This window comes from Salmo trutta, chromosome 14 (assembly GCF_901001165.1).
Source record: "Salmo trutta chromosome 14, fSalTru1.1, whole genome shotgun sequence".
Lineage (NCBI taxonomy): Eukaryota > Metazoa > Chordata > Actinopteri > Salmoniformes > Salmonidae > Salmo > Salmo trutta.
The window spans coordinates 68,425,959-68,438,478 of record NC_042970.1 but is presented as its reverse complement, the minus strand read 5'-3'; the positions used below and the strand labels follow the sequence as shown (position 1 = coordinate 68,438,478).

At 39.7% G+C, this 12,520-nt stretch overlaps 1 protein-coding gene across 1 annotated transcript; it reads left to right on the top strand.

Moving 5' to 3' along the window:
* Positions 1–5,602: 5,602 nt before the first annotated feature.
* Positions 5,603–8,239, top strand: LOC115147215 (homeobox protein MSH-C). The gene is made up of 2 exons (XM_029689321.1): positions 5,603–6,148; positions 6,674–8,239. The coding sequence occupies exons 1-2, from the start codon at positions 5,713–5,715 to the stop codon at positions 7,087–7,089; spliced, it is 852 nt and encodes a 283-aa protein (XP_029545181.1). The 5' UTR covers positions 5,603–5,712; the 3' UTR covers positions 7,090–8,239.
* The last annotated feature ends 4,281 nt before the right edge of the window (positions 8,240–12,520 follow it).

Sequence of the window (12,520 nt, the reverse complement as noted above, 5' to 3'; positions counted from 1 at the left end):
GAAAAGTAGCCCGGGATTCATTTCACTTTTGTGCATTCTGTGACAACATTTCTCTTATTACCCAGCATGCATTCAGCGACCAGTACCAGTTCTCACTGACTGATGCCACTGTTGCCACAAGGAGGGAAGTGGCTTTGGCATAAAAATGTTAACCAGCATTTAACTGCGAGCTTGAAGCCGGTCTGATGTGGATAGATTCGACTTGTTAAGTCAAATGAAAGGTCAAGAGATTTTCCAAGGATATCCTGCAACCCAAGGCAATGCTATTTAAACCACTTTAATTTAAATGGGAGAGAACTCTTGCCTGGCTTCCTGATGTTAGAGTTAAATGAAGATGGATGGAAATTAAGCAAGGCAAGGAACTTTTAAGATAAAACACACTCAAAATATTTTCTCATAGTTATGTGAAATGTATGAGGATGCCTCTCAATTTTGCTCATGCCTCATTTAAGCCATTCTCGGTCTCTATCTCTGACACGTAATAAGAATTTATAAAACTGAAGACTAAGTAACTGGCTTTGGCAGATCCACCCCCAAAATCCCTCTCTAGTATGTATTTAATTTTCATGATCAGAATCCACACCATTCTGGACGGCTGATTCTTCACTTCTCTCCTCATACAGACTCATGTGAGAGCAGAGTGGTGAGAGAGTGCCGTGATTGGATGGCGATGGCCAACGAATGTGTCCCCTCGCCCCATCCTCCTGTGTGGTGTCAGCAAGTGTGTCCGTCTCACTCTGTTTCATTACCCATCAGCCGTTGTGTTTCTGTCTGTCAAGCCCATCTCACACGTATTGGGTTCCAGTTGTCCCTCACTTTTAAAATGATTGGTTTGTTTGTCACTGTGCAGGGCCTCACCACGGCACGGACACCACTACAATAGGGAATTCACAGTTCACTGGGTGGACAGCTCAGCTCTGCACCTTTCACCCCGGGTTCCTTCTGACTGAGAATTCAGCTTTGCTGTACAGTGCACAACGCTTACGGCAAATGCGGTTGCAGTGACCAACTGCTTAGTGATCATATAGTCATCTAAGGATGTAATCACCGTCTGCAGAGTGCACTGTATTAGATTGGAATTCTCAAATTCTCCGTCTGGTTCCAAGCTACTCAGCTACAGTACGTTCCTTGTCTCACACACAAATCCAACTGCGTATGAAATCTAATTTGATTTTGATTGTGTTTAAGTACTTTTACGGGTTTCCTTAGTCCTTATATAGGGTCAGGGGTCATTCCAACTGTCTGTGAGAGAAATAGACCAAAGTCACGCTTTCATTCAGCAGTAAAATCCTATTACTTGAGCTAGGAGTTAGATTAGGGGTCATCTACTATATGGGTTTCCATACCACTCATTTTGAACCTTATAAAGATGATCTAACTTAGTTTTTCTCACATTGTCTAAATTCGCGGCCCAAACTTGGCCCCTGCTTTTACGAACTGGCTGAGTGGTTCCATCGAAGCATGAGAATATTGGAAATGGCCCCATATGAGAGTCCTAAATGGCGCTCTATTCCCTACGTGGAAGTAGAGCACTGCATAGGGAATAGGGTGCCATTTGTGACACAGACAAAGTTTTCATTTCGGGTGCCGAAGGAAAGTGTTTCCCATCGAACAGGTCGACCTTGGGGGACAGATCTGCTTTCAAACTCGGTAATGACATCTGACACAGTTCACTCGCCTGCATGCTGTTACAGAAATGCATTTTCAGGATCTAGGAGAGAAGGTCTCTGAAAGTCTGAAACCGAAGACCCCGGCCGAACATCAGGGGGGAACGTTTTACTTGAACTTGGTGTAAATTCACGTGTAGATTTATTTATGGGTAGTACCTGTATCGGGTGAATCTCTGCATGGATTTGTGTTGCGCTATGATTCGCCTCTCATCCTCATCTAACACGACAGTTGGGAGATTAGATTGACTGAAGGGTACATGGTTGCTGGGATCTCAAACCTAAAACAGCTGTGTTAGGAGATTGTGGAGAGTGCCTGTTGAGTCAGAGAGAGAGGAGACAGAGAGGCAGATTGTTAGATATGAAAATGCAGGGGTAGACTCCCAAATTACGGCCTGATATTTTTTGAATGAGAAACTGTCACAGTGGTTCAGATATTGATAATGGCAGACTCATTTGGGAGGAGTGTAAATGATTGTATCTATTCATTCAGGTATTTGGAAATGTAATTGAAATGACTCAAAAACTCTTAGGGTCGTTTTCCCGAACTCAGATTAAGCCCAGTCCTGGACTAAATAACATTCTCAATGGAGAATTTCCATTGAAAGTGCATTATAGTCCAGGACTAGGCTTAATTTGAGACTGGAAAAAGTGGTTCTATCTAGAACCCTCTATGTAGGGTTCTTCAAAGAACCCCCTGTATACGGTTCTACCTACAACCCTCGATGAAGGGTTCTATCGAGAACCCGTTAATCGTTGGACGGTTCTTTCTAGAACCCTCTATGAACGGTTCCACCGGCCGTAAAATGTTATTAATTATGACAATACATTACATATATCATAAGGCCTTTCTTTGAGGGCCTAGTTACACCCAAACACAGTGGTGTTAGGAATCTCCTGGTTTACAGGCCACATCAGGCCTTCAAGTCACATTATGCTGGCTTGCAAAGTGATGTGTAATTCCTATTGAAATCCAGCCAGAGTTATGATATCCAACAAGTCCAACCTGCATTCAGAATGACTGCTAGGGTAGGGAAGATTGAATACTGAGACTACCAACATCATCTAAACTGGAACAACCATCTCAGTAACGGGTACAGATTGGATGTTTAGAAAACTGTATGTTATTTATTTTTGTGTAGCATAAAATTAATCAACCAATCAATGTACTTGCAAAAACACAGATATTACAGTAAAACAAACAATTCTGAAAATCTCCCTGCAATAGAGTATGCTGGGAAATATTATATATGGTTCTATGTAGAACCCTTCTCGCCTTCCAAAAAATCCTTCTTGCCTTCCAAAGAATCATCAAAGAATAATTTCTTCCTTAGAATGTTAAAGGTTCTAGGTAGAACACTTTGCCTTACAAAGAACCCTTGTGTGAAAGCGAAGTTGTGCATCTCATCGCAATATCTGCAGTAATGCTCGAGGCAACATCATTTCGCTGAGTTAACCAATCAATCTTTCCTGTCCTTGTGTAGCTTTGAGAAAAAGCTTGATTGCACACAGAACTACGTCCGTTTGGTAAGTTGTCCAACCATGATAGTCATGTGGTTTGACATAAGTCATATAAGGTTATAAACCAAATATGACTTGTTGTCAAATGACGTGGACCAATTACATTTAATGTGTGACACAAGTTCATTCATAGTGTGACTTAAAGATGCACTCTGGGATCCTAAGCACAACAAATTCAAATCCTATTGCACTAATTGGATTCGTAACATATCACACAAATTGCAAAAATCGTATGATATCATAAAAATTGCTACATTCGTAAAATATCACACAAAATGGATGAGGTAGTACACAATTGGATGATGTAGCACACAAAAAATGGGGACCAGTTTTGGCTTGTGAGCACCACTTTTAAAACTAGTGGCTGAAATTATACAAAAAGTTTGAGAGTGCATCTTTAAGGAGTTAAGGACACATAAGGTCATAAACCAAATATGACTGACTGGCGGTCAAGTAATGTGAACCAATCACACGTGCCTTCTCATGAGTGGCCAGATTCAAATAATGAATTATTCACCCTTTAAACCAACTAAACTGTAAATTGAAGTGTGAAGAGTAACAAAGACAATCCAGAGAGGGCTGAGTGGGTCTCCAGTGTATTGGAGTGACCATCCACTCTTTCGATCTCTCTAAGTGTCTTCCTTGCCAGAATATTAACCTAAGAGCGATGGGGCTAAGGCAATTCAATTAAGACAAACCCCCCACTTGTGGCCTACTAGGTGGCCATTTTGCACTTAACCTAGTCTTAATTGTGTATTTGATCCTGCTGATGACTGTTGGAAGTCAAACAGGCTTTCAGTGGGGTCCTGAGATAGGTGGGGTTGGCCATGCCAGGGAGGCCATCTTGGATTATATGGTGTTATTTACTGTGGTATCATGTTGGGAGTGCAGAAGGACGACGCTTTGGGATGATACATGTCATGAAAGATAGTTGACGTCAATGACACTGGGGCGAAGTGATGATTTTAGTGAAGGAGAATGTCTGAGAGAATCATTATGTTACAACGCCCCTGAAGGAAAGGAGAGACTAAACTTTAAGAGCTTATGTTGCGTACTGGTGGCACTTCAATCAAAGGCATTAATGTTAAAATAATATGTGGTCACATAAGGCCTATGCTGCCACTTTAAAGTGCTACAAAATAATGTTTTGTGATAAGAGATAACTAGGTCTACACATATGAAATCAGGCCAGGACACCACAGATATTCGAAACTGTCATGTAAATGTTTAGTTTTTTCTAAAATTTAAAGTATTTTTAAAAAGCTGTTAATTGTCCCTTTAAAATTTCAGTTTTTTTACTTTGTGGAAGGTATTTGATGGCAAATGCCAAATATTCCATATTTGTTATAAAGATTAATAGGCTTTATTTAAAAAATCTAAATCAATATTCATTGCATTGTCTTTTTTACCTGATCGTTTGTATTTTAGTTTTTAATTCCTCATTGTTCATTTGACTATTTTAATTTCAATGTTGCTCGATGTGTATTCTTTCTGTGTAAGTATGATCATTTTCAAAAACATTTTTGAATACTGCCCCTCTTATCACCCGATCAAGTTATGTTTGTTCTCTTCTTCCAAGAAATGAAACCATCTTTAATGTCAGTGGTTTTGCCTCCTTCCTGCAGCTATGCACTGGACTATGAAAAATATTTCGAGGACAACTGGTTAAGTGGAGTTAACCGTTCCCTATTCTCCCCGAGGTAGCTTCCTTTTTGATCCCGCGAGGCTGGCGCCTTCCACAACACAACTTGTCTGGCTTATTAAATAGTTTGACCTGAAGAAAAAACGCCTGTTGCTTCTCAACCGAGCCTTTTGTAAACTTTAAAAAAAAGTCCATGACAGCCTTTAAATCGGCGTAATGCTGTGTGACAAACAGTCATAGTAAATCGATGTATTTCTCCATTATGTCTGTTCATAAATGGTTATATGACTTTTAATATTCTAATGAGTTTCAATGTATTTGTATATTTGTGTATTTCCTTATTTTTTGTCCTTTCTCATATTTTATTTTAGCCTATTTAATACTTTCAAATTATTCCTTTATAACCTTGCATTCTTCTGTATCTCCTCACAACGTTCTCGGGTGCGAAATGAATTAATTTAAAGGTTCCAATAAGTGCTCAACTAATGGATGTAAATACTCATGAGGCCTCCCCACTGGTTAATTGCGCTAAAATTGGTCTACTTTGTGTTCCGCGGAGACAAAAACCCCTTGAGCTATCAATGCACCAGCTCCGCACGGGGTCTGTATGATTAAAACTTCTTGTCGCTTTCAAAGGGCCTCTTGATGTCTCTTGGAAGGCAGAGGGCCAATGAGGACGGAGGAAAGGAGAGCTGGGGACGTCACGATGCCGAGCTGAGACGATGATTGGTCGGCGCGGAGAGGGGAACACTTAGTGCCCTTTTATAGACGACCCCATCTAGTGAGTTGAGCTACTGGGCAATATTCTGACAGCGTCAACAGCACCAGACGCTATATTCTCGCACGCGATTCGATTTTCCTGAGCTGGCCAGGCGGAGGTGTATGGCCCCGTACCCCTTTGCGATGAATCCCGTTGGCCTACCGGGGTCTCCGTCCCACGAGATTAAACTCAACCAGAAAGAACAGTCGGATACGGAATGTGAGGAACTTCAACCCAAAGATATGACAACAGACAAAGGATACAAAAGTAAGACGAGCAGTCTTCCATTCAGCGTCGAATCATTGATTTCCAAGAAAACAACCTGCAGGACTTACTATTATTCTCCCTCCTCGGATTCGGGTCTCGTTCAACCGAAGCCTGTGGCGGCGGCGGTGCAGATCACCGAACAGTTTTCTCCAAGGACTTTTTACGTTGAGAGGAAAGTTTCCCCGGAAAACTCGCAGAGCGTGTCGGACTGTCAGAATGACGACAATCAAGATTTTTGTGAGAAAGACCAGAGCACTTGGTTCCAGACTTCATCTTTCTCGACTCCCCCTCGTAAGTCCCTGCTAATTAGGCCAACTATTCCCTATTGTTTGTCTATTATAATAATAATATATAGGAGTAGTTTCTATTATTAGTCTATTATTGATTTATTAGATCGTTATTACCTCACGTAGTAGATCATTATAAGCCTACCTCACATATGTTGTCATCACTGTGGTCGTGCCTGTCAATCCAAAAATCTATAGAATTTGACTCGAAATGTCCCTATATCAGTCTAATAATACAATGTTATTTCAGAGTAGCCTGATAGGTCTAAACTGTGCACCATTAGACAAAATGTGTCATAGGCTATTTTGGAATTGGAAAATTGGTAGGCCTATCCATTAAAAGCCACGGTGCAGGAATAAACCTTATGGCAATGTCCTTAAATGTATACGTTGTTTGGTGAGACTAATTGTGAAAAAAAAAAACGTTTTATTGTCACATAGGCGCAGTGAAATGTGTTGTTTTAAAGGGTCAGCAGTGCTTGAGTTTTTCATTTAATAACAATACCTTTTAATTTATTTGTCCCTCCAGGAAGCTTAAGTCCACCTCCATGTCCTTTAAGGAAACATAAAAACAACCGAAAACCTCGAACGCCCTTCACTACCTCCCAGCTGCTCGCTCTGGAAAGGAAGTTCCGACAAAAGCAGTACCTCTCCATTGCAGAGCGAGCCGAATTCTCCAACTCCCTCAATTTGACCGAGACCCAGGTCAAAATCTGGTTCCAAAACAGAAGGGCTAAAGCCAAGAGACTTCAGGAGGCCGAGTTGGAAAAGTACAAACTGGCGTCGAAACCCATGCTACCTGCCTTTGCTCTGCCATTCCCCCTGGGAGCGCACATGGGCTCGCCATCTCTCTACGGACATTCTAACGCCTACCCCAGGCCCACTTTACCTGTTCCGGGACTCTTCGGTGGACCTGTCACCTATGGAATGTATTATTTGTCTTGACCTAGATTGCGTATTTGCATTTGAGAGAGAATTACATGTCATTTGTATGTCTTCAAACATGGTTGCAACACTTAACTTTACTCCCTGTCTGAAACATGGATATATTTTTCCAGAAAGGCATAATTTCCCAGAAAGCCCATCGGCCTATATTTCTCTACGCGACAGATATCATTTTTAGATATATGCTGTATACGCTCATTAAAGTCAAATAGGCCAATACTTGTGGGACATGTTCTCATGCCTAGATATGCTTAGCCGAATGTTGGCCACATTGTTGATTGAAAGATGGTGATTGCAAGATCATTTTATATCAAAGGCCTGTAGGCCTTATTTTGTATATTTCTGATAGCGATTTCTGATAGTTGAGCAATTATCAATGGCCAAGTTGTTAATGCACGTGAGGACTTAAAACACAACCCGTTTGCCACTTGCAGCGTGTGTAATTGATCACTAGACCTATACATTTTTGTATCCATTTCGATTATACTCAAAGGGGGGGCATTAACATTAAGTTTATGTAATTTAACAGTCCTAGACAACGGCAATATCCTCGTGCATAATATATAGCCCTGTGCGCCATGCAACGAAAAAGTACTTAAAACAGCCTTATTGAAAGTGCCTTAAAATACAAACTAGGCCTATTTTGAGCTCTCGAAAAGCTTACTTGAACTGTAAAATGTCTGTCATTTGTTTCATTTGTTCAATATTGACGATTTTTCTCATTCAATTGTACGTGCATACAATTATGGAAAATTATGACCAACAGAGTTATGCATGTGTACATTTGCCGCATTTCTTTCCAGTTGCAAGCTCTGTAAATCCGGTTTCGTTTCATGGAGTGAAATATTACTTTAGAAAACAAATGTTCATAAACAATTTGTACTTTTTTACTATGAGAGGCCTTAAGACCAATTACAAATGGGATATTTGTATGATATAAAATTGATTTTATTTTCAAGAAATATAAATAATATCATTGTAAATAGTGTTCACGTGTCCTGCAACTCTGATGGAAGAAGACGCAGGAATATTGATATTTATTAAATATCTCTGTATCTGTACTGTGTACATACATGGTCTTATTTTAATTATTCACTTATACCTGTAAAAACTGATCTCAGTAAATAAACATTATAATTTAAACTTCTGTTGAAGTGCTTTTGTCTCGGTCAATGAACACTGATTACACGTATTACACCACACGGGGAACATCAAGATTGAAAGGGAAAATTGACTTGACAGGAACCAGTGTAGGCCTACATTTTCTCCTTATTTTCTCTTCATTTGAAATGTGAGAACAATTTCTAATTTCAATGTTCAGTATTTAGCCTCCATCTATTTTGAAAAATATTTGTATAATTCGTTCATCTATGACGACTGAAATGGTAAATTGCTGCAACAAAAACGGCAAAAGTTTTCTTGATACTTGCAATGTTTAAACGAACAATATCCTTAGGCTATATATGTTTCTTAACAATTTAATTGTTGTGCGAATTAGGCCTACTTTGACAAGAAAAACTGAATTTATAGGCTACCTTCACAAGACTAGACTTCACACTACCACTAATAGCCGTACTCCTATGAAAATCATATATTGAAATGTTAATGATAATTATAATCATACGCTTTCATAAGATCTTTCCTTGATATATTGTTTTATTTGTGTGTTGTTGCCATTTGTTAAGCTAAACGGTAGTCGAAACTACCAATAACGATTGGATGCTATGATTGTTTTATTAATCTCTGTCATATTAAACACAATAACAGTAGATTTCAACCAGTATTATGCAATCTATTTCTTAATTGCACATTAACCGTTGTATCATCAATCACCAAGCATTTCGTATAGGCCTACTCAACAAGTGATGATGTGTCTTCATTTCTCCCATGGTGGTTTAGGCTACCGTTTTGGAATGATATGGCATTTTTCACCACCAAGTAGCCTAGGGAACTTGAGCGAAATTGGGAGGATGCTCAGTATTTTTGAAACATGACAATCTCCAAGAAACCCGTCGTGATTTTGGAGTGGTGCGCAAGGGTCCTCATGTTGGAACCACTTCGCACTCCAACACGGTAGTGGGCGATATAAACTCATTATTTGTTTCCAGACCAATGGCTGCACCAAAGAAATAGAAGCACTTCCACAGTTGCGCAGTGTGGGTAAACACATGGACGAGGTATTTTGTCAATTTAAGTATTGTAAATAAAACGTTTTTGTAGCCATGTCATTTATGGAAATATTATACCATGCAACGTGTGCTTGTCCTGCACGGCATATAATTATTATCTTTTCCACACGTAGGCGTTCGTCTGAAATCTCATGTGTTTGCATTCTGACCTTGGCTGTAATATTGGTGCTAACAACTTGCAAGGTTGTCGAACGTTTAGTTTGCAGAGTTAGCATTGAAAATGCAGTTAAGTTTTACATTAGTGCTTGCAAGGATTAAACAGCGTTTTGCTCATCTGCAGAAGAAAGGTACAAGCGTTGGCATGCTTGTATAATTCAAGACATGTGACTGTTTCAAGTGTCACCACATTGTTTCTTGACAGCAGTACAGAAATGGCAGCTTAGCAAACCCAATTGCAATACCCAACTGAATCCATCATGTCTTGGCATTTCTCCTGGGTAAATCCATTTGAATTCAGTCACTTTGACAGCATCACTTTAACAAAACTTTCCATACATGTTTGTCCATGGAAGAATTGGTCAGAAAGTGACTTTTTGGACCTGAATGCCAAAACATTCAGGAGATAAAGGTGCTCAAAGTTGACTCATGTTGCATACCCTACCATACCATGAGACATCCATGTCTTCACTGGAAAAGATAAACGGTTGAGTTTAATATAATTTAAAAGCTTGCAAACAGGGTTGTCAACATGCTTTTTTAAAAATAAAAATGTACATTTTAACCTTTAATATCAATTATCTAAAAACTCATTAACTCTGATATTTTTCATATTCCCATATGTTGTAGCTTAGACCCTACTTTCCATCATCTGATGTTTTTGTGTTGTGCCCGCCATTGTTTTAGACACAGCATGTTCTTGAATACAGGGTGGGTGTCATTTCAATCATAGAAATAGAATGGACCTATCCCTTTACACCAGTGTTTTCCCAAACTAGGTCAGGCTGTTTTGGAGGACGTGTGACTCGACCTTACGCCTTTGCCGGGCCCGTTGGGGAGTTGCCGCGATGAGACAAGATAGTAATCACGAAATTGGGGAGAAAAATGTTTTGGGTAAAAATAAATAAATTGTACTCCCATTTTAGTACATTTATCAGCCAAAGCATGACACCCACCCTGTATTCAAGAGCATGTTTTGTCTCAACCGATGGCGGGCTCAACACTAAAACCTCAGATGATGTAATAGGCTCGAAGCTACAACATATTAAAATATGAATGGGTATAAGCTACATCCATTTTTGGACTTATAAATGAATATGTACCCATTGATTCTTGAAGAATATAACTTATAAATGCCTGATGAGCTTAGTTCAACTGTTGTACCCCTTCAGAACCCTAAATATTAGCTTGTTTTACAAATAAAACATAAACAAACACTATATAGCCTCAAAACATGGTTAAAACTATCATATTGATATCATGGATGTTGCCTGTTCATGCCCTCTGTTCTTGTGTGCGGATGATTCAGCCATTAGAATAAGGAGACTGTTGAAAAGACCCTAAGCAGCCAACTGCCTAAAGTCAGTAAGTGGTTATCTGACAACAGACTCTGCATTTAGGCAAGAGAGAATGTATCTTCCAACTTCTCAGTCAAGTGTAATGGTGTAGCGGTGAAGGAAAGATGCTATGTTACATACTTGGGATGTTAACTGGACCAACACATGACAGGTGAACTAATGGTTCTGAAGGTCACTATGAAGGTTTACTCCAGGACAAAGTTTTTGGCAAGAGTAGCCAAGTTCCTGGATACAGAGACTATGAGGACCCTGACAACATCTCCGATCCAGTGCCACTATGACAATGCTTGTATCTTATGGTTCAAGCTTCAAACGACCCAAAACAAACTAATGAAAATTATACTCAAGCTCAGCTCTAGGACACATTGGTCCTAATAATTTCAGGAAACTGAACTGGCTTCCGGTTGATCTCTGGGTGGTGCAGATAGAACTGTTGATGGTTTTTAAAGTTATACGTTGGACTAGTAACCGAAAGGTTGCAAGATCGAATCCCCGAGCTGACAAGGTACAAATCTGGAGTTCTGCCCCTGAACAAGGCAGTTAACCCACTGTTCCTAGGCCATCATTGTAAATAAGAATTTGTTCTTAACTGACTTGCCTAGTTAAATGCAGGTAAAATAAAAAAATACATGACCATGCCCCCGGTTACATGTCTGGCTATTTTAATTTAATTAGATGACCTCTATACCAGGCAGTGTGTCGGAGGAAGAGGAAGGCCCTAAAAATTGTCAAAGACTCCAGCCACCCTAGTCGTAGACTGTTCTCTCTGCTACCGCACAGCAAGCGGTACCCGGAGCGCCAAGTCTAGGTCCAAAAGGCTTCTTAAATAAGACTCCTGGACAGCTAATCAAATGGCTACCCGGACTATTTTCGTTGTCGTCGTCCCCTTTCACGCTACTGCTACTCTCTGTTATTATCTATGCATAGTCACTTTAACTCTACCCACATGTACATATTACCTCAATTACCTCGACTAACATGTGCCCCCAGTACATACCGGTGCCCCCTGTAGATAGCCTCTCTACTGTTATTTTACTGCAGCTCTTTAATTATTTGTTATTTAGTTTTTAACTTAACACTTATTTTTCTTAAAACTGCATTGTTTAAGGGGTGATGAGTAAGCATTTCACTGTAAGGTCTACCCCTGTTGTATACGGCGCATGTGACATACAATTTCAATTGATTTGACTCTCATAGCCATCACACCAAAGCCAATGTTGCCAATATCAGACGGCTGCGCTATAGGAGCATGTTTGGAAAAAGCTATTTCCTTAACACTGGTGCAGAGGAATGGAATGGTGTACCAAACCATATAATATCAAGTCCTACGTTAGGGACTTTTAAGATAAACCTTAAGAAATGGTTTATGGGCAAAATGCTTTGAAACTGCACAGGCTTAAAGAAAGTATAATTGTTTTCAATGAACGTTACATGGTCATCTATTTTATTCCTTTTACAGTTTCGTCCCTATTTATGAGATGTATTTTGTTTCCATGTTATAATCTTGTTTATATTTTGTTTTCATGTATTTTCATGAGGACCACAATGGAAATACGTTTAAACCTTTTGTGTAATCCTCAATGATTTTAATGGCATGGTACCGTATCTACACGTGTGGTTGTATTGTGTTTTAAAATCGTCAAATAAATCAATGGGAAAATGTGTGGAAGGTCTCGTTCAAATCGAAAGGTTTGCGGGCAAAAAGTCAAATGGATTTACCCTCCTTTG